Here is a 23821-nt window from a genome sequence, read left to right on the forward strand (position 1 = left end):
AGGTGCATCCGCCACATCTATAGTTACCATCCGGCACATTGTCTAGAAATGTACTGCGTGGCACTTTTTTTGACTGATGTTGGGGGTGCGTCTGAGGACTACGTTCTTTAAACGTCTTTTCCAGTTGTGGATCTGTGCTCAAGATGTTCCATTTTTGAGAAAAACATTATGATGTGGTGGAGCTGTTTACGAAGTGGGGAGTACTCAAGGAAGCATTGAATGAGTTGGTCGGGAGGGTGGAGAGGTTTGGGCGTGAAGCTGTCATCCTGGGTCATATTTTTATAACATCCCCTTGCGTCATGCAACCATTCCTCTGGGTAACCCCGCTGTCTGAAACGCTCATCCAGGTGGTTGGTTTGTTTGACATAGTCACTCTGTGTACTACAAATCCTCCGTATGTGACTATTGACTCGGGTGGAAGTGTAGGGTGGAAGCTGTCGTCGTGTAACAGGGAATTCCTGTACGTCGGCTTCCTGTATAGATCCGTACCAAAAAAAAACATCCCTCTGAATCAAAATATCAAGAACTTATTTCATGCGCATCAAATGTGAGGGTGAATTTCAAATGTTCACTGCTTGTATTGGAGTGGAATCGATGAAGTTCCTCTGCTGTGCCCTGGAATAGAACAAATACGTCTTCAATCAAAGCGTTTCCAGAGTCTAATATGGTGCAAGAATGGATTATTATGGCTGAAAATCATTCTTCTTTCAATAAACCAAAAATGCATTGGCATAATTCGGTGCCATTTTACTACCCATAGCAGTTCCCTTCTGTTAAATGAACATGTCATTTTGAAAAATGAACAATCTCAGCAAGTTCAACAATACAGTTAGTGCTAGGGAGTGTGCCATGGCTTCTAGGCCTCCCTGGTGGGGGAAATTACTATACAGGGATTCAACATCAAAGCAAGCTATAAGCATCTCCCCATCTGGTATTGTGCATTGTCTTGAGGGTGTTAATCATGTCCATAGCATCACATACATATGCGGGGTGTGACACCACACTGTGTTTTAGAAAGTAATCTACAAAAGCAGAAATATTTTCAGTCAATGAGCCAATGGAGGCCACAATAGGTCTCCCTGGTGGCTTATCCAGTCGTTTGTGAATTTTTGGTAAGGCATGAATGACGCTCCTGATTGGATTGTCCACTTTCATGAACTCATTATTTTTGCATAATGTCTCCACTTTCCATAAGAGACTTCAGCCTGCAGTGAATCTCATCTTTGAACAGTGGTATTGGGTCACGTGACAATTTCTGATGGAGTGGTGTTCAATTGTCCCTGGATCTCATTCACGTGGTCATCACGGTTTAACAACACCACAGCTCCGCCCTTGTCAGCATTACAAAGTGGAATCATTTTTTAAAACGTCCAATGCTTGCCTGTGTTCTTTAGGGAGATTTTTGTTTCTTATTCAAAATCTGAGACATCTTTTTCCACTAATCTGTAATATGTTTCTATGGAGGGATTTCTGTATCTGGGTGTACAAAAAGTGGATTTAGCTCCAAGGGGTTTTTGTTCTATGGTCAATGTCATTCTCTATTGTGTCACCCATAGTCTGAACACACTTCTTACTCAGTTTACACATCAACATTTGGAGTCTTATCAATTATGGGACAAAATAACTCCCTAAGTCTCAATGTACGAAAACATTTTTGAAACTCTATTGTGGTGTCAAAGTCATTACATGATGTAGTAGGGACGAAAGATAAACCCTTACTCAAGGCCAACTCACATGACGTGGTGATGGGACGTGAAGAAAGGTTAAATCGCACTCAAGCATTCTGACTGTTTGTCCAATAGCAGCCTTGCTCTTCTGTCCTTCTTGCCACTCAGACACTTCGTCCACGTCCACAGTGCTGCTGACCCCTGTCGGGCCATTGAGGGTATCTTCCCTCTCTCTTGTGATTGGAACCATTTCCCTGTTTGACTTCTAGGTTTTATGGTTATTATGATTCATACCGTGGTACTCTATAGGGACAAGTTTTAATATTGTAGTGGACAAAGATAAGAACGTTGGTGTAGCCAAATACATGCTATTGTGAAATTCGTTTTTCAGGTCAAATGCAATTTTGGAACTTTATTTTTTGTATTTCTAATCATTTTTTCAATTATTGTATATCATTATTATTGTAGGCATATTTATTAATCTGAAACAGTTTTTTCAAAATGCTAATTGTTTGAAAAAAATGTGACAAAGAATAGGCCTATAGATTTAAGTTGTAGAATTTTTTATTTTTTATCACGCATCAGAAAATCAAATAATTATGCCGATTTAGAAATGGATCAGAGGCCAACATTGGAATAATTTTTATATACATAATGCCTTCAGAAAGTTCACACCCCTTGACTTTAACCAAGTGTTGTTACAGCCTGAATTTTAAATGTATTCAATTGAGTTTCACTCAATGTCAGTGTTTTATTTTACAAATTAATAAAAAATGAATCGCTGAAACGTTTTGAGTAAATAAGTGTTCAATCCCTTTGTTATGGCAAGCCTAAATAAGTTCAAGAGTAAAAAATTGCTTAAGTCACAAGTTGCATGGACTCACTCCGTATGCAATAATATTTTATTTTTATTTTACCGTTATTTTACCAGGTAAGTTGACTGAGAACACGTTCTCATTTGCAGCAACGACCTGGGGAATAGTTACAGGGGAGAGGAGGGGGATGAATGAGCCAATTGTAAACTGGGGATTATTAGGTGACCATGATAGTTTGAGGGCCAGATTGGGAATTTAGCCAGGACACCGGGGTTACACCCCTACTCTTACGATAAGTGCCATGGGATCTTTAATGACCTCAGAGAGTCAGGACACCCGTTTAACGTCCCATCCGAAAGACGGCACCCTATACAGGACAGTGTCCCCAATCACTGCCCTAGGGCATTGGGATATTTTTTAGACCAGAGGAAAGAGTGCCTCCTACTGGCCCTCCAACACCACTTCCAGCAGCATCTGGTCTCCCATCCAGGGACTGACCAGGACCAACCCTGCTTAGCTTCAGAAGCAAGCCAGCAGTGGTATGCAGGGTGGTATGCTGCTGGCCAATAGTGTTTTAACATGATATTTAAATGACTACCTCATCTCTATACCCCACCATATACAATTATCTTTAAGGTCGCTCAGTCGAGCAGTGAATTTCAACCACAAAGACCAGGGAGGTTTTCCATTGCCTCGCGAAGGGAATATGGCTATTGGTAGATGGGTTAAAAAAACAATGTTAAATACTAAAAAGCTGACTTTGAATATCCCTTTGAGCATGGTAAAGTTATTACACGTTGAATGGTGTATCAATAAAGTCACTACAAAGAGGAAGGATGCCTGAATAACTCAGTAATTAAAAAAATAATAATGGGCAAATATTATACACTCCAGGTGTGCAAAGCTCTTACGAGAATTACCCAGACTCTGAGCTGTAATTGCTGCCGTATTGACTCAGGGGATTGAATACTTATGTAATCAAGATGGATATATTAGTGTTTTATTTCATATATATAAATATATATGTTTTACAAATGTAGGAATTTTTCTTCCACGGCGTATTTTGTGTAGATCGTTGACATTTTAATCCAACTTTGTAATATAACAAAATGTGGAAAAGGTAAAGGGGTTTGAATACTTTCTGAAGGCACTGTAAATAGAAAAAGCCTACATGTCAAAGTAGTTGGCTACAGTAGTGGTCACCAACCTTTTCTGAGTCAAGATCGCTTTGAGTCAACATGCAAGCTGAGATCTACCGCTATGATTAAAAAAAACATGACTTAAACCCAGGCAACATTAACCAATTAAAAACAGTTCTGTAGCAATGAGGTTTGTGCTGTAGGCTATAGGCCCAATACATTATCACTGCATATTGGCTATGCTTGAATTGCCCTGCCAAAGTTCTTCTCAGACATTTTGTAATTATTTCAACATTTTAGGTATATGATCACACTGGTAATATCCGTTGAGGTTTTACTTGTGAGACACAGCTGAGTGAGCATAATTATTAGCTTTTTTGTTTTTTTTAATGGACTGATGGCCTGCATCTGATGGTCAGTCTGAGGGGAGAGAGGGAGGGAGGGAGCAGCGATGAGGCTGCCTCTCACCTGACTCGGCGTCCCTCCTCTCACTCCGCTGAGAAAACGGGACACAGTCTTCCAGCTGATGGTGAAACTTAAGTCGCACTGCATTATTTCCACCTCATGCACCAATTCGTGTTGTTACTCCTATGACCAGAGAAAATGAAATATTCCTCAATATAAAAAAGGACAACACAAGCTGCTAATAACAGAAGCTTATCGAAACACTTTGCAGCGAGAGTGTCAGTAGGGAGCATTTAACCTTTCTAGGACACACGTTCCGCTAGCGAACCCCTGACAACATTCCGCTGAAAAGGCACTGTGGGAAATTCAAAAATATTTTTTTGAAAGATGTCATTTTCACACATTAACAAGTTCAATACAGCAAATGAAAGATAAACATCTTGTTAATCTACCTATCGTGTCCGATTTAAAAAAATAAAAAATTAAAAAAATAAAATTGTTTTACAGAGAAAACATAACATGATTATGTTAGATCACCGCAAGTCCAAACACACAGCCATTTTCCCAGCCAAAGATAGGAGTCACAAAAAGCAGAAATAGAGATAAAATTAATCCCTAACCTTTGATGATCTTCATCAGATGACACTCATAGGACATCATGTTACGCAATACATGTATGTTTTGCTTGATAATGTGCATATTTATATCCAAAAATTTCAGTTTACATTGGCGCCATGTTCAGAAATGCCTCCAAAAATATCCGGAGAAATTGCATAGAGCCACATCAAATAACAGAAATACTCATCAGACACTTTGATGAAAGATGCATGTTTTACATAGAATTAAAGATACACTTGTTCTTAATGCAACCGGTGTCAGATTTCAAAAAAACTTTCCGGAAAAAGCACACCATGCAATAATCTGAGACGGCGCTCAGATATAAACAATATTTCTCTGCCATGTTGGAGTCAACAGAAATACGAAATTACATCAAATATTCCCTTACCTTTGATGATCTTCATCAGAATGCACTCCCAGGAATCCTAGTTCCACAATAAATTGTTGTTTTGTTCGATAATGTCAGTTATTTATGTCCAAGTAGCTACTTTTGCTAGCGCGTTTAGTACACATGTCCAAACGCTCGCGCAGGTCCAGGCGAACTCGGACGAAAACTTCAAAAAGTTATATTACAGGTCGAATAAACTTGTCAAAATAAGTAGAGAATCAATCTTCAGGATGTTGTTATCATAAATATACAATAACGTTCCAACCGGAGAATTCCTTTGTGTCTATAGAAGTACTGGAACGCAAGTCGATATCATGTGGATGGCGCGTGACCAGGACCTGGCACTCTGCCAGACCACTGACTCAAACAGTTCCCATCTGGCCCCACATCACAGTAGACGCTTCATTCAATGTTCTACAGACTGTTGACATCTAGTGGAAGGCGTGGGAAGTGCAAACAGATTCACATCTCACTGGGATTTCAATAGGCGATGAGTTGAAAATCAACCAGCCTCAGAATTCTCACTTCCTGTTTGGATTTTTTCTCAGGTTTTTGCCTGCCATATGAGTTATGTTATACTCACAGACATCATTCATACAGTTTTAGAAACTTCAGAGTGTTTTATATCCAATAGTAATAATACTATGCATATATTAGCATCTGGGACAGAGTAGGAGGCAGTTCACTCTGGGCACGCCATTCATCCAAAGTGAAAATGCTGCCCCCTATCCCTAAAAAGTTAATGGCTTATAAAGGGATTGAACAAAGTGTTGACATAACTTCAGCATGAACTTACTCAAAACAGCAGCTCTTTGCTGTACTCGTCTCTCTAGTCATGGTTTTTCCTGTGCGGCCGTGGCTTCCTTTAACAATCTATGGCTCGAGGAAACTGTGCAGACACGGTTATCTGAGCCATCTGATTGGCCAGCCGTAGTGCACTTGGTTTTCTCTCTTGGCCTGCCGGGTAGGTGGAGTTCTACCTTCAGACTCATTAAATGGTTCAAAATGGGAATACTTTGCCTTCCAGGCGCTAGGACTTCCACTGCCAATAAAAATAATAGGAATGCAAGGCTTTATCGGAGACAGTTCAGTATGAAGATGGGGTAAAACTGGTGACCACTGTTCTAGAGTTTTCCCTGTTAACACTATCAATGTTTTGCGTTCCTGTGGCAATTGTAACAGGCAATATTAGCCACTTTCTATGCAACATAAGAAAACAAACTTGAACAGATTTGGTTGTAGGCAGAATGCATTGGAGTAGGATTCTATTGCATTGACACGCACTACTCATTATGTACTCTACACAGATCAGTGCGGTATAAACAATCAGAGCTGCAGTAGGCCTATATGCAAATAGACCTTTGCCATATATGGATCAGTGCCATTTACTTTGAACTGGACTATGTTTACAGCATTAGCAGTCGAGTAGATGCGCTTGTTTTGAGATCAAAGTGAGAGCTGCATGTAGCCACGTGTGCACATTTTGTTCATATCCTTTGCTAGTTAGTGAGTTAGCCCAGTTATAGAACATTTGTAGTCAGCAATAAGGGAGTGATTGCTCCCTACAAGATCACAAACATATACATTTTTAGACATCTTTGAAAAGCGAGTCAGGTAAAGATCTCTTTTTTGGTCTTAAAGGGGCCGTGTTGTATTTTGAGACAGGCTTGAATAGTAGCCAGAGGGTAGCATAATTTGTCTGGTTCTCTGTAAAAAATGGTATGGGAATATTAATGCATTTTATTTTGTAAAGTGGACTCTTGCGTCAAACAACCATATTTTCAGTTACCATGTCAGAAGGATAATTGGATAAACAGGTTAGTGTCAAGCCCTGCATGTTTTTTTGTCTTTGTCTTTCGAAAGTCTCATGGAATGTAGGCCTACGTTGAACACCACACATTGGATGCTACTGTAGGATAACAGCCATTTCCATGTTAAAATGTTATTGGGTGCATTTTCTCCGTTATTTTTGATGGTAGGCCTACATTATGATGAAATCGCCACAGTAGCCTACATGGCCAATGTTAAAACTAACAAAAAGCTGGTACAGCCTGTTCACAGTAAAAGTGCGCTGGAAGTTACACCGAATTTCCACAACGTTCAAGTTTGCACTCAGCAGACCTGACATTTGCTCAGTGGCCCCCAAAAATTTGAGGGAACGTTAGTCATCGGGTCTAACAGTCGTCTCACGCCGAACTGCGCATGTGCAGGCCGTCAAATCGATATAAAGTTGTTGTTTTTGACAAAAAATAAAAACGTGTCACTTTCACAAGTTTGGAGTAATAACATGTTCAAATACCTAATACATTGGATCGATTCTAGGTTTTGCCTTTAGATTTCGAGAAAATTAACACCCAAGGAAGATTTTTTATATTCTCTCATTGACTTCTCAAACACTGACCTGGTCTGCTTCACAATCGTTCCCGGAAGTCTCACAATGTTGCGTCTCTGGGATAGAAACTCAGGCTTATCGTTGGGGTTTTGACAGAAATGTTTGGTGATCGACTAGGAATGCCTTGGAGATCGACCAGTTTATCGCGATCGACTGGTTGGTAAACACTGGGCTGCAGTCTCATGTCCAAACCGATGAGGCAGGCGCCAGAAAATGTAGCCAAAGTTTGAGACTTTTAATTACATAAATGTAGGCTAAAAGCCAGTTATATTTGACAAATATAAAGGCTCGATTCTGTTGACACAATGTGGCAAGGACAAACTTTAAAAGACTACAATGGCCAATCCAGCTGTGCGGTGCCCACCGAAGCCTCCCTCTAAGACGAGGTTAAGGAGACCACCATCGTCCCAGTGCCCAAGAAAAACAAGGTGACATGCCCAAATGACTATCGCGCTCACCTTGGTCATCATGAAGTGCTTTGAGAGGCTGGTCAGGGCCCACATTAAGACCATTCCAATATGCTTACTGCTCCAACAGTTCCACAGAAGATGTAATATCCATCGCTATTTACACAGCCGTAATCCATTTGGACATGAGGAACACCTATGTGAGAATGCTGTTCATTAATTACAGTTCAGCTTTCAACAACATTGTTCCCTCCAAGCTCGACACCAAGCTCAGAGCCCTGGGTCTGGACACCACCCTCTGCAACTGGATCCTGGACTTCATGAAGGGCAGACAACAGGCTGTGAGGATTGGCAGCAACACCACCACACTGACTCTTAACACAGGATTCCCCAAGGGGTGTGTCCTCAGTCCTCTGATGTCCTCCCTGTTCAACCACGACTGCGTGGCTTTGCACGTCGTCAGTTTGCTGACGACACCACGATTGTAGGCCTGAAACCCAAAAACAACGAGTCGGCCTATAGGGAGGAGGTAAGTTAGCTGGAGCTGTGGTGTCATTACAACAACGTCAGCAAAACACGAGTTGATTGTTGACTTCCGGAAGCAGAGGGAACATGCCCACATCCACGTTGACCAACACCAATGAGGACTTGTCATTGACCAACACCACCACTCTTGTCGAAGACGCAAAAGCGTCTCTACTTCCTAAGGCGGCTGAAGAAATTTGGCATGCCGCCCCGGGTCCTCTCCAAATACTACCGCTGCACCATAGAGAGCGTCCTAACTGGTTGCATGAGTTGTGATTACCAACAAGCTGACTGTTTCTATCTACAAGCCATCAGACTTCTGAACACTTGAATTCGACTGACCACCTCCTCTCCCCTTAGTTCATATGCACACACCAGCCCATTCATGAAAATGCTGTGCTCCTAAAGGCAGTGATTCATGTGGCCTTTGCTTGCTATATAAAGCAGGAAGATGGGCATTGAGGCATTTAGTTATTGTTCAATTGAACGTTAAAATAGGCAAAACGTGTGACTTGTGCGCCTTAATTGGGCAGTGTTGTGTTTTGAGCCGGGCTTGAATATGCAAAGAAGCCTATGGGCAGAATGTAGCTTACATTTTTGTCTGACTCTGGTAAAAAAAAAAAAAGTGCATTTCATTCTGTAAAGTGATTCCTTGCGTCAAACAATGATGTTACACTTTTTGGGCAATTGACTTGATTTTGGACAAGTGAGAAAAATCTGTCCTACTTGTCTAAAGGACAAGTGGCTAAAAAAGTGAATGTCAAGCTCTGCCTAATAAAGTCTAAACTTTTGAAGGTGTGTCGATCAGACTATTATACTGCAGGCCTATGATATCTTAATATGAGTCATCACTGCAGTAAAATTCCATGTGACCACTGAATCACGGTAATCTCTTATGTACTCTGGACTTGTGTTGGTAGTACCCAACTAGCTAACGACTCAGGGCTCTATTGTCCCTCTAACCACTCTGACGTCAATGCGAATGCATTTGAAAATCTCATCAAAACTGTATCATGCTTTTAAAACTCGCATCACTGTGAATGATCAATTTGAACAAAGAAGTAAAACTGAGTGAAAAACATTGTTGTTTCAAAGCCTAACACAACGGGCAGCGCTTTTTAAGGTGATGATTATTTCAAAACACCCTATACACAGTGTGTATGCACACGCCTGTTTTTATATATATATATATACACACACACACACATACAGTTGAAGTCGGGAGTTTACATACACAGTTGCCAAATATATTTCAACTCAGTTTCACAATTCCCAACATTTAATCCTAGTAAAAATTCCCTGTCTTAGGTCAGTTAGGATCACCACTTTTATTTTAAGAATGTGAAATGTCAGAATAATAGAGAATTATTTATTTCAGCTTCTTTCATCACATTCCCAGTGGGTCAGAAGTTTACATACACTCAATTAGCATTTGGTAGCATTGCATTTAATGTTTTAACTTTAATTATCAAACGTTTCAGGTAGCCTTCCACAAGCTTCCCACAATAAGGTGAATTTTGGCCCATTCCTCCTGACAGAGCTGGTGTAACTAGACCTCCTTGCTCGCATATGCTTTTTCAGTTCTGCCCACAAATTTTCTATAGGATTGAGGTCAGGGCTTTGTGATGGCCACTCCAATACCTTGACTTTGTTGTCCTTAAGCCATTTTGCCACAACTTTGGAAGTATGCTTTGGGTCATTGTCCATTTGGAAGACCCATTTGCGACCAAGCTTTAACTTCCTGACTGATGTCTTGAGATGTTGCTTCAATATATCCACATAATTTCCCTTCCTCATGATGCCATATGTTTTGTGAAGTGCACCAGACCCTCCTGCAGCAAAGCACAAGCCACACATGATGCTGCCACCCCCGTGCTTCACGGTTGGGATGGTGTTCTTCGGCTTGCAAGCCTCCCCCTATTTCCTCCAAACATAATGATGGTCATTATGGCCAAACAGTTATATTTTTGTTTCATCAGACCAGAGGACATTTCTCCAAAAAAGTACCATATTTGTCCCCTCTGGCTTTTTAATGGCGGTTTTAGAGCAGTGGCTTCTGCCTTGCTGAGCGGCCTTTCAGGTTATGTCGATATAGGACTCGTTTTACTGTGGATATACAGTCGTGGCCAAAAGTTTTGAGAAGGACACATTAATTTTCACACAGTCTGCTGCCTCAGTTTGTATGATGGCAATTTGCATAAACTCCAGAATGTTATGAAGATTGATCAGATGAATTGCAATTAATTGCAAAGTCCCTCTTTGCAATGCAAAATGTACTGAATCTCCCCAAAAAACATTTCCACTGCATTTCAGCCCTGCCACAAAAGAACCAGCTGACATCATGTCAGTAATTCTCTCGTTAACACAGGTGTGAGTGTTGACGAGGACAAGGCTGGAGATCACTCTGTCATGCTGATTGAGTTTGAATAACAGACTGGAAGCTTCAAAAGGAGGGTGGTGCTCAGAATTATTGTTCTTACTCTGTCATCCATGGTTACCTGCAAGGAAACGCGTACCGTCATCATTGCTTTGCACAAAAAGGGCTTCACAGGCAAGGATATTGCTGCCAGTAAGATTGCACCTAAATAAACCATTTATCGGATCATCAAGAACTTAAAGAAGAGCGGTTCAATTGTTGTGAAGGCTTCAGGGAGCCCAAGAAAGTCCAGCAAGCGCCAGTACCATCTCCTAAAGTTGATTCACCTGCGAGATCGGGGTACCACCAATACAGAGCTTGCTCAGGAAGGACAGCAGGCAGGTGTGAGTGCATCTGCACGCACAGTGAGGCGAAGACTTTTGGAGGATGCCCTGGTGTCAAGAAGGGCAGCAAAGAAGCCACTTCTCTCCAGGAAAAACATCAGGGACAGACTGATATTCTGCAAAAGGTACAGGGATTTGGACTGCTGAGGACTGTGGTACAGTCATTTTCTCTAAATCGCCTGTCCGATTGTTTGGGGCATCCAGAAATAAGCTTGTCCGGAGAAGACAAGGTGAGCGCTACCATCAGTCCTGTGTCATGCCAACAGTAAAGCATCCTGAGACCATTCATGTGTGGGGTTGCTTGTCTGCCAAGGGAGTGGGCTCACTCACAATTTTGCCTAAGAACACAGCCATGAATAAAGAATGGTACCAACACATCCTCCGAGAGCAACTTCTCCCAACCATCCAGGAACAGTTTTGTGATGAACAATGCCTTTTCCAGCATGATGGAGCACCTTGCCATAAGGCAAAAGTGATAACTAAGTGGCTCGGGGAACAAAACGTCGATCTTTTGGGACCATGGCCAGGAAACTCCCCAGACCTTAATCCCATTGAGAACTTGCGGTCAATCCTCAAGAGGCGGGTGGACAAACAAAACCCCACAAATTCTAATAAACTCCAAGCATTGATTATGCAAGAATGAGCTGCCATCAGTCAGGATGTGGCCCAGAAGTTAATTGACAGCATGCCAGGGGCAGATTGCAGAGGTCTTGGAAAAAGAAGGGTCAACACTGCAAATATTGACTCTTTACATCAACTTCATGTAATTATCAATAAAAGCCTTTGACGCTTATGAAATGCTTGTAATTATACTTCAGTATTCCATAGTAACATCTGACAAAGATATGTAAAGACACTGAAGCAGCCAACTTTGTGGAAATTAATATTTGTGTCATTCTCAACTTTTGGCCACGACTGTAGATACTTTTGTACCTGTTTCCTCCACGATCTTCACAAGGTCCTTTGCTGTCGTTCTGGGATTGATTTGCACTTTTCGCACCATAGTACGTAAATCTCTAGGAGACAGAACGCGTCTCCTTCCTGAGCGGTATGACTGCTGCGCGGTCCCATTGTGTTTATACTTGCGTACTATTGTTTGTACAGATGAACGTGGTACCTTCAGGCATTTGGAAATTGATCCCAAGGATGATCCAGACCTTTGGAGGTCCACCATTTTCTTCCCGAAGTCTAGGCTGATTTCTTTTGCTTTTCCCATGATGTCAAGCAAAGAGGCACTGAGTTTGAAGGTAGGCCTTGAAATACATCCACACCACCAATTAATTGAAATGTCAATTAGCCTATCAGAAGCTTCTAAAGCCATGACATAATTTTCCAAGCTGTTTAAAGGCACAGTCAATTTAGCGTATGTAAACTTCTGACCCACTGGAATTGTGATTAAGTGAAATAATCTGTCTGTAAACAATGGTTGGAAAATGTACGTGTCATGGATTCGGTCCTATTTATGTTGGACAGTATTTTGACGCTCCCGTTGTTGTGTGGCGTAGCCGCTTCAGAGATTATTTCTGGGTGAAATAATAAATGTCCACTTGCTCATTATTCCAGAAAATGCCGATTTGGCTATCGCCTTATGCTGGAGAGAGGGGGAAAACGCAGAAAAAAAACCCCATCAAAAACAAATTAGACAACCCTAAATGAAAACAGAAAAGGGGATCGGTGGCAGCTAGTAGACCGGAGGCGACGACCGCCGAGCGCCGCCCGAACGGGAAGAGGCACCATCCTCGGCGGGATTCGTAACACATATATATATATATATAGCCGGATAAAAAAAAATAAAATGAGTTTATATAATAGTGCTATTATACAGTAAATAGCCTACCGGCTATTGCTCATGGTTGAAAAATACAGGGAGAGGGGCTATGAACAGTTTAATGAAATATGTTTTGTTGTGAAAACGTTACTATCGATGTTCCTGAACAGATTTCACTTGGTTTACCAAATTAAGCACTGGGTAGCAGCAGGAACAGGGTTGGAGAGCCCATGGCAGACAGAGTTTTGGTGGAATATCACCTATTGCTCAGCGGGAGGATGCATGCTCCTCAAACTGGTTAATGGGTGGAGTGAAATAACCACACTAGCCTACTGGGCATGATGGAAAACGAACCCGCGGGAAAGCGGCCTCCATTCGCTATTCGAGTGCATACTGATTACATATTTTTCCCCCTGCCTCTGTTCCTGCCAATTTGATAATGAGCTGCTCTAAATCAAAACCATATTTAAAATATTAGTGAAGACTAGATTAAATTGAGAATAGTTTGATGGGTGAAAATATGAGCACTTGATTGAGAGAACAGCGTGTGCAGCCTGAGGCAAGGAACAGAGCGCACATTTTGCATTTGCGCTACTCTATCATACTGTCTGATGTAACAAATATCTCACAAGATCATAGAGTTCATGCATTGCAACCTTAGCAATTGTAACCTTAGCAACGCTCTCCGATCTCCCTTGTTGTGAAAGTTGCCATGGGGAAACTGAGGGTCTGTATGGTCATAATAATCCATACCCCTCTGATACTGGTGGCCAGTGGAGGCTGTGTATAGGGCTACTAGGTTGGCTTACTGAGCCAGCGAGAGGCCCAGGTGATCCAGCATTAGCAGGGATTGAGGTTGGGATAACTGGGACACATTCATACAGCTGATAATCTCAACACTGTTCTCAGCAGGAGACGCACGGTCCAGCCCAGGGGTTAGGGTGGGGAGAAGAGAGGAACATCACTAGGGATTGTGGAGGAACGTTTGCTGGGTCCTTCTTTCCCTCTTGTTTTCCTCTATCACTGAAAGGAGTATTATCTTCCCTTTCAGCACAGCAAACTGGGCCATCTCATACGAAGTGCTCTGTATTCAGTGACAGAATGCTACAATGGCCTATTTATTTATGAGGCTCTGGGCCGGCAGGACGAGGGCTTTGCAGTTTAGGGCTGGGCTGGAGAAGCTACACTGGGCCCTGTGTGATGGGAGTGACTCAGTCTCTCTCTCGCCCAATAGTGTGCATTCGGATTGTATTCAGACACCTTCACTTTTTGTTACGTTACAGCCTTCTAAAATTGATAAAATTTTCCCTCATTCTACACAATACCCCATAATGACAAAGCGAAAACAGTTTTTTTGACATGTTATTTTTTAACCGTATTTACATAAGTATTCAGACCCTTTGCTATGAGACTCAATTTAACTCGGGTGCATCCTGTTTCCATTGATCATCCTTGAGATGTTTCTACAACTTGATTGGGTCCACCTGTGGTAAATTCAATTGATTGGACATGATTTGGAAAGGCACACACCTGTCCATATAAGGTCACACAGTTGACGGTGCATGTCAGAGCAAAAGGCACATAAAGGACACTCGGATCATGAGAAACAAGTTTCTCTGTTCTGATGAAACCATGATTGAACTCTTTGGCCTTGATGCCAAGCGGCATGTCTGGAGGAAACCAGGCGCCGCTCATTACCTGGCCAGTACCATCCCTACGGTGAAGCGTGGTGGCAGCTTCATGCTGTGGGGATGTTTTTCAGCGACAGGGACTGGGAGACTAGTCAGGATCGAGGGACAGATGAACGGAGTTAAGTACAGAGAGATCATTGATGAATACCTGACCCAGAGCACTCATATGCAGCCAGAGCGGAAATGTATCCAGTGCTGCGTTGTTGACATGTTTGATATGCCATATTACCCAATGCATTTTCAAGTACTTCAGTTGCCCCATCGGTGGCACCAATTGTCCTTGCTTCTAATCGAGGGTGAAATCGACTAGGGTGGTTTTCACATCTTGGCTGGCTTCCAGACTTATCTAGCCTGCCACAGTTGGGTTAGCAGAACCAATGTTAGTTGCAGGTTCCATTTGTCTGTTTTCTTCAATGGAAGTCTTAGTTGATAATGTCCCGAAAGTCTGGTAAGCTTGATATGACACAAGCAATAGTAGTGAAAGTCCCACACTCACTAATGTGTGTTGTTTTCTCTGTTGTAGTTTTGGCAAGCCTTAACCAGAGTACTGTGGTTGTCCTAATAAGATCATATGGTTGATAGAGCTAATATCTGAGGTCTTTAACCTCCTTTTGAGTAGTCCAGATGGAGACCTGATGCTGCTTCTGCTGCTCCTGCAGTAATGTACCATCATAAAACTGGACACATCCTAATGATCTTTGGAAAACATATAACATCTGATAAATTTGCAGTGTGACCATTTATATCTCTGCAGTGGTTTAAAGGAATATAATTTTCTGTCCCAGAGGGCAGTGAGTCACCAAGTGCATCTCAAATGGCACCCTATTCCCTACTGTGAATAGTGTGCCATTTGAGGCACAGTCATTGTGGTGGTAATGTTGTAGAATGGAAAGGCCTCCATCTGTCTGGGTTCTCCGTGTCTTCTCCCACATATGTCTGGCTGACTGTGGATTTGTACAGTGTAGACATCACGGTCTCACTGGGCCTGCCTGGGATTGGGCTGGGAATATTAAGTGGATAAATGAGTGCAATCAAAAGCAGATGTTTGTGTCTCGACAGATGTTTGTGTCTCGAATCCCTATCGACGTGGTGCAACGAACTCACTGGCAGTTAGTGCAAATCTTTCTGAATGAACAAAAACAACCCCATTAAAATATACTGGGCAGGGGCGCCGCCCACTCGCTTGGGAGCCAGGCCCAGCCAATCAGAATGAGTTTTTCCCCCACACACGGGCTTTATTACAAACACAAATACTCCTCAGCTTCATCAGCTGTCCTGGTGGCTGGTCTCAGACGATCCCGCAGGTGAAGCCGGATGTGGAGGTCCTGCGCTTGAGAAGTTACACACAGTCTGCAGTTGTGATGCTGGTTGGGCGTACTGCGGAATTCTCTAAAACGACATTGTCAACAAAAAAAAACTATTTTGCTCAGAACCAATTTTTTTACACTTTTGTCTATGCACATTACTGTATTTATACTTGCAATATTACTTTAACAGGAAAGGAGAAAAAACGCTGGAGGTCAACTTTTTTTGGCTTCATCAGGCTTGTAATATGGTATTGTTGTCATGGTTTGGAAATTGACAGGTTTGTTCTGTGTTGTTCCATTGTTTTCCAGGCGCGACAAAAGAGATTGGCTCGGCCTTGACGAGAATGTGCATGAGGCACAGAAGCATCGAGTCAAAACTGAAGCTCTTCACCACGTAAGTGATAGAACTATAAATCATGGTTTCTGGAAGACATTAATGTAGTATTACAGTCTTAAGGCAACCCCCCCATTTGTTTCCTATTTTATGGTTAGGGCATAATTATTACTGCCGTTTTTAACATTTCAGACTATTACATGAAAACGTGACATGAAGCATTCCGTGACATTGATATATCAGATGTTTGCCGTTTTGATACTCAATGTTTTTCTGTCACACACTAAAAAGTGAGCGATATCGACTCAGACCTGTATTTTCATCCAAGTGATTGGTTTCTGGCATGGCCTTAGTGTTCAGGATTTCCAGCTGTGTGATTTGTATATGTTTTCCTGTGTGCTGAACTCAGTCAGTATCGGACATTCCTCCAAAAACCACAGAGAGCTCTCACCTGCTAGGAGGATGACCCTGGCTGACTTGGCAAGTGGATGGCGGCCGGCTCGCCTCACGCTGCTCTACAACCCTGAACACAATTCCTGCCTACTTCAGCCCCAGCAAATCCAATCAGGCCCTGCTTAGGGTCCTCTCTGTTGCTCTGTGTGCTAATGAGATACAAATTAACATTTTGTCCAGCTGTAAAACAGCACAGTGGACCGGTTGTACTACAGCCAGTACTCTCTAAGCCTAGGACACAGCTGTAATGGGACTCCGGTTGTGGATGGATGAGTAGGAGATTGGATTGTTACTCTTTGGTACCATTTGCACACTACTAAACCAAGCCGGGCCAAGCTGTACTATGCTGTCCTGGTTACACATTAACCATAGTTGCTAGAACCATGTGAAAAGAAAATATCAGAGCCAGTACTGTTCGGGTCGGCATGGTAGTGGGAAAAGGGTATAGCCCAGGTTGTACTTTACCTCTCTTCGGTGGAAATCCTGGTAGTCTCTCATTCCTTATTGTCTTATTTCTCCCTCCATTATTTCCATCACTCCTGGCCTCTGACATTGCTGTAGTGTCTTTCTTCAATTGCATTATGCAATGTCAAGTCATTGCCCGCCCAGCTTCAGTTGGAATTAACACTGACCGACACCAAAATCCCAATGATCCCACTGACCCTACTGTACATAGGCCCATCCCAGAGAAGGGCTCAACTCTGAATAGGCCGTTAGACATAGTAGAGGGAAGGGGAACTAACAGACTCCCGCTAAACCTATAAGCTTCATTAATAAGATCTCTTAACTTTTTCACTTTGGCCTAGTTTTCTCCCAGACACTGTGTGTGTGGGAAGGGGTTAGGGGAAAGTGGTTCAAAGTGCTATTTCATGTCATCAATTTATAGACACTCATTGTGTGCTAACCTGTCCTGGCTGATCAGCTCTGGCTATGCCGGGTATGTGACGAGAGGAGTTCACAGCATACCTGAGAGTATGCTAAGTTTAATTGCTTTGCTTCCCAAGCTATGGTGTGTAGTTTTGATGACCTGATTTATCTATTGTAGGACCGCCTATCAATTATAATTAATTAGCTATATGGATCAGTCATAGCCCTAAAAAAAATAGCCTCCCCTATTTGTTTCCATTGATAATTCTGAATTTGGTGAAGTTGAATCTTATCAACCATTCTGGTGAAAAGTCCAGGTGAACCACTGGGTGTGTGATTGTAATTTAACAGCTGTTTATTGGGTTCCACTGCAGGGCACTAACAGATACCTTGATCAATCCCCTGGAGCTGAAGATTGAGGAGTGGAAGAAGGTGGCCACTCAGTTGGACAAGGACCATGCCAAAGGTAGGAGACGGTACATACACACACACCTACATAAACCATATATACAAAAGTATGTGGACACCCCTTCAAATTAGTGGATTCAGCTATTTTAGCCACACCTGTTGCTGACAGGTGTATACAATCGAGCACACAGCCATACAATCTCCATAGACAAACATTGGCGGTAGAATGGTCTACTGAAGAGCTCTTTGGCTTTCAACGTGGCACCGTCAGACAATGCCACCTTTCCAGCAAGTAAATTCGTCAAATTTCTGCCCTGCTAGAGCTGCCCTGGTCAACTGTGAAGGGGATACGTCTAGGAGCTACAAAGGCTTAACCGCTCACAGAACGGGACCGCCGAGTTCTGAAGCGCGTAGCGCATAAAATTGTCTTTCCTCGGTTGCAACACTCACTACCGAGTTCCAAACTGCCTTGAAGCAATGTCAGCACAATAACTGTTCGTCTGGAGCGTCATGAAATGGGTTTCCATGGCTGAAAAGCTGCATACAAGCCTAATCTCACCATGTGCAATGCCAAGCGTTGGCTGAAATCACATAAAGCTCACCGCCATTGGACTCTGGAGCAATGGAAATGCATTCTCTGGAGTTATGAATCACAGGTTTGGCAGATGCCAGGAAAACGCTACCTGCCCAATGCATGGTGCCAACTGTAAAGTTTGGTGGAGGAGGAATAATGGTCTGGGCTGTTTTTCATGGTTCGGGCTAGGCCCCTTAGTTCCAATGAAGGGAAATCTTATCGCTACAGCATACGACATTCTAGACGATTCTGTGCTTCCAACTTTGTGGCAACAGTTTGGGGAAGGCCTTTACTTGTTTCAGCATGACAATGCCCCCGTGCATAAAGCGAGGTCCATACAGAAATGGTTTGTCGAGTTCGGTGTGGAAGAACTTGACTGGCCTGCACAGAGCCCTGACCTCAACCCCATCGAACACCTTTAGGAGGAATTGGAACGCCGACTGTGAGCCAGGCCTAATCACCCAACATTCGTGCCCGACCTCTGATGCTGTTGTGGCTGAATGGAAGCAGGTCCCTGCAGCAATGTTCCAGCATGTAGTGGAATGCCTTCCCAGAAGAGTGAAGGCTGTTATAACCGCAAAGGAGGGACCAACTCCATGCCCAGGATTTTGGAATGAGATGTTCGAGGAGCAGATGTCCGCATACTTTTAGTCATGTAGTGTACATTCTGAGATGTCTAAATTATTTAACTGGCACTTGATGCATATTCTCATGTCAACCCAATGCAGAATACAAGAAGGCCCGAGCAGACATCAAGAAAAAATCCTCAGACACAATCAAGCTACAGAAGAAAGTTAAGAAAGGTAAGGGCATCTTTCTAACTTTCTAAGTTCTGTGTGATGTGACACTCTGCCAAGGGCGTTTCGTATCTAGGCCAATATGTAGGGTTGGGGGAAGGCTTGGACTACACCTGAATGGAGAGTGTGATGCATAGCAACGAGCAACGAAACAGTCATTACCGAGGGTCAGGTTACCTCACCACAGCTGGTATTGTGAAAGGAGACAATGATGTGGTTTCTCCATGCCTGCGGTTGTTACGGGGCCCCTCCTTCGCCAAACCTTCTCACCACACCTACCATTTCCCTCTTCCATAAATGGTATAGTTTCAGCCAGGTTGGGGTTGTGTTTAGCTCTAGCTCAGGACTTTTTTCTTAGTCTCCCTACGAGGATGTAAAGGTGTAGACATTATTCCCAATGTGAAATGATATGACAATAACAGTCTTACATCATTAGTTAGCCTAAAGATTAAACACGATAGTACACATGCCCATTATGACATTTAAATGCTAGGCTGGTAATGTCATGACTATGGCGGACCTATGGCTCTGAACTATGAGCTTCAGTCTTCTGAGAATTTAAGTGTTTATTCCTCAAGTTCTGGGTATTGCAACAGCCAAACTATCATATGAAAATATGGGTACCGAAAGTGGGAGAGGGATGACGAACATGTGTCGTTGTGACTTTGCACCTTCAATCACCGATGAAAGGTCTGTCATTATTATGTGGCCTCAACCCACTTCAGAGCTTCAGTGCAGAAACGCCTCCAGTTCGCCCTGTTATGGCTGCGTTGAGGTCAACTGTTGACTGGAAACACTCCTCAGAGCTTGACTGCGCGGACTGCTCTCTTAGCTGACAGAACGCCCTCTCTATAGCTTATTCACCACTCGCCATCTGGTCCTCAGTAGCAGAGTGTTGTCCTCAGTCGCTCAGTTGGTAGAGCATGGTGCTTGCAACACCAGGGTAGTGGGTTCGTTTCCCGCTGGGGTCACCCATACGAAAAATGTATATATGACTAAGTCACTTTAGATAAGTGTCAGCTAAATGGCATTTATTATCATAATATATTACCATCTCCTCAAGGCTTCACAGGCTCTTTGTTTGAGAACCATAAACCTTGCCTGACAATTCAAACTGAATTCTTCCACTGGTCTATTGTTTGCTACATGCTTCAGTCTGAGACTGCCATAATTGAAGTTGTTTGTGATGACATCAAAATGAGGGGTGTTGTACTGTAATTGTTAATGTCAGCGGTGATTGGATCAACACTAACCAATCAGAGTATCAAAGCCAACGACGAATTTTCAAAACACTGCTTTACCCACGTGTGTTCTGTCTCTGGCCCAGACTATCGGTTTCTGGGACCAATCAGATGGTCTATTCTCAAACAGTCCAAGGTACTCCGATCCAGACTCATTCCGGAAAAGAAACAAACGTCCTTGGGCATGGCATAGCGTTTGGCCGGAGCAAGGAGTATGGGTAGCCAAGCAACCATAAACCTACATTACTGGTTAGAACAGTCAAAAACAAAAAGTTCCTTTGACTGCAGTCTTTCTAAAGGCGCAATAAGGCTTGTCGTTTGAACTAGTCAAGGCACCTAAAGGCAAACACAATATTTCCGTCACCCATAGGCAAAGACGAGGTTTGCGTTCTAAGATTAACTAATATAATTGTCCTCTGATGGTCTGAGGTTGTCATTCCACAGGTGAACATGTCTGTAAACCTGGCCATTCCTGCTACTTTTACCCAATTTAAGACTTGTTAGATACTTGACTTCACTAGGAATTTCTAGCACCCGTTAGCTATCGTTAGCACCCGCTATGTGAAGAGCCCGTCAGATAGCAGCTCTCTTTCCGGAGAGGGATTTGATCTGACGATCCGTATGATGAGAGGGAGCCCAGCAGTATGTGAGGCGCAGAAGATGTTGAATTGTTAAGCTGAGCTGAGAGGAAAGAGATTAGTATGCTAATGGTATCACTGCGCACTTTAATGGCAGGGAGATGAGCAGAAGCATGAGGGTTTTGAGCTGAAGCTACGCCATTTCCCTCTCAGCTATGCTAAATGTAGGGCAGTAGTTGGCTCGTACTGTACAGGCCTGTTGCTGTGACCTGATTGTTCCCCATAAACAAGGCCTAGGGAGGACAGAGTCTCTAAGGGGGGCGCCTCCTCACACAAGTGTAGGAAACACCCCCTGTTGAGAGTTGGCCCCACTCAATCAGAAACATTTGTGGATAGCTGCCTGGGTTAGAGGAATTGTTTTTGTCAACAGGGTTGACATGGGATCTCATCTAGCCCCTTGGCAAACACTGAAAACATCGAGGCAATGATGGGGGCAGGGAAAGCTTGAGATGCCCTAAAGATTTTATGTAGTAGTACATTTCCCTTGATGTAGCCTAGACCTTAAATGTGGTGACTGTCTGATGGCAGTTTTGATATGACGATACATACATTTGACGGAGTTTTTCAACATTGTTGATTTTAAGAGTGCTGAGTCTTTCATCATTGTTGGGTAATGTAACCCCATTGCTGTAACCCCATTGTGTGGTAATGTGCAGTTGGAAGGTATCAGGCAGCAACACACCTGGTCGAGGGCGGGGCGGGGGGCTGACGGATAGTGGTGTCAGTAGGATATTGTCATTATCCGTTACACCAATCAAGCACGTGTGAAGTCTAGACAAGAGGCCCCTGCTTTCTTATAGTATGCCACACCTCCACCTATTAAAATGAAGAAGCCTGAACCCACAAACCCTTAAAATGCTGGATTCTAACTCTTCCGCTATCCAAAGGTGCTTTGCAACACAGGCCGATATAAACACGCCAACGCCTCAACTGAATGAATACTTTGCCTTCCCTGCTCCTTTCCACTGTTTCTCACGTTTGTTGTCCTCTCTCAGTAGCGTGGTCAGTCTGTTGGTCCCATGATTATTTTTGGCAGTGCATTGCCCTCCCTCCCTGCCTTGCCCTACAAAGGACCCATTGGACAATGTTGAAACAGAGAGCGTATCTGGAAAAGAGGCTAACCGCTGGGCGAGGTTCAGCGAATAATCCCACCAGAATAGTGTAGTAGCAGCAACAGCCAAGACTCATTGTAACTTAACTTGGCTCAGTGCAGCTCAGAGCGAAATAAGTAAAGGTAAGTGTACATTTAGGAAGGCCACATCGTAGATCAAGGCTGTATTTGTCTTTCTAGGATGAGTCCCTGTCGCATGTACTGCTTAGAGAGACACTGACTAGTTAGCTACTGTCCTTTGAAGTTCAAAAAGGAAGTGCAATAAAATCCAGTAATGTGCAGCCTTGACTCGAATTCAGGCAGTCGTTCCTCTTGTGGAAATGGGCCATGTGGCTGAAAAGTCCCGAGGGGGAGGTGTACATCATCTGGGTTAGGGTGCCCTTCGACCCCTCTCTAACCTCTTTGCTCCCTTAACCAAACCCACCTCCTTAGCCAAGGCCTTGGTTTATAACAGGGGCCAACCACGGGCCACATTGAATTGGCTTGAAATGCTGCACTTGGCCCGCAGGCCGTGAGTTTGAAACACTAGGTTAACAAGGACCTCTTATAGCCTGAAGACCAGTGCCATGGGGTTCATCTGGGAGAGGTGATTGAAATCAGGTCATGGTTAAAAGGTGAACTCTGTCTTGGGTGATATAACATTTTGTTGTTGTTATCGCAATATATATATTGTCAGAGGTTAGCATTCCATGATATTTACACAATCTTCTACCTGAACGCACAAGACCAAATGCTGTTTAACAGAACAGGAGCACACTGCTTTTCTTGGTCACGTTCAGTAGGATGTTTTACATAACCATATCATAATCATATCACATGCTAAATTTACATGGTCATCTTTGATATATCGTTATCGTGATAATTGTTTAGATTATCACCATGGATTTTTTTTTCATATCACCTAGTGACCCGATAAATTGAACAATGCCCTTAAGTTTCTAATGCACAGGCCACACCCTGAGATTTGAATGGCCTACACATTTCAAATGCATGTAGTGCATGAATGTTAGTTGAAGGCACAGGTGGAGTAGAGTCGGGCTTTGTTAGCTAAATTAACCGCTGAAGGAATGTGGGCAGCTGTCTCTCTACTCCCGAGCTTAGAGATGACTTTTGACCTCTTGGGTCCAAAGACAAGGTCAGGGAGGTCAGATGGGGAGTATTAGTGTGTTGGGAGTCTTGACAAAACCCTCTTATCCCTAGGAAACATGGAACAAATGCTACCCTAGTTCCTAATCAATCAGAGAAAGATTCATTGAATTGAGTATAAACTCTGAGAAAAACAGATGTGGTACACTGGGACTTAGTTAATTTGTTTCAATCTGTGAAAGTGAAGTAGAAATGTGGTGTAACTCCACCGAGAACACAAACAGTTTCTATTTGAGTTCTCGGTGCAGTTAATATGGGTGGTCTTGTATGGCGGCAATTAAGCTAATCTGTAGCTTTATACTAAAGCGAATGTGGCTGTGAGTGGAACATCATGCCTCGGGGGAATGTTGCATGCTGGGGAGGGTCCTCT

At 43.1% G+C, this 23821-nt stretch overlaps 1 protein-coding gene across 2 annotated transcripts in view; it reads left to right on the forward strand.

The window, feature by feature from the left end:
• Nucleotides 1-23821, forward strand: part of LOC129840413 (protein MTSS 1-like) — a 136653-nt gene that overhangs the window by 53693 nt on the left and 59139 nt on the right. For both annotated transcript variants that reach the window (XM_055908265.1, XM_055908275.1), the window contains exons 4-6: nucleotides 16192-16276; nucleotides 17911-18002; nucleotides 19247-19321. In XM_055908265.1, the coding sequence (XP_055764240.1) occupies nucleotides 16192-16276; nucleotides 17911-18002; nucleotides 19247-19321 (252 nt within the window). The remainder of the gene's footprint in view (nucleotides 1-16191; nucleotides 16277-17910; nucleotides 18003-19246; nucleotides 19322-23821) is intronic.

Source organism: Salvelinus fontinalis, chromosome 3 (genome assembly GCF_029448725.1).
Source record: "Salvelinus fontinalis isolate EN_2023a chromosome 3, ASM2944872v1, whole genome shotgun sequence".
Taxonomy (NCBI): Eukaryota; Metazoa; Chordata; class Actinopteri; order Salmoniformes; family Salmonidae; genus Salvelinus; species Salvelinus fontinalis.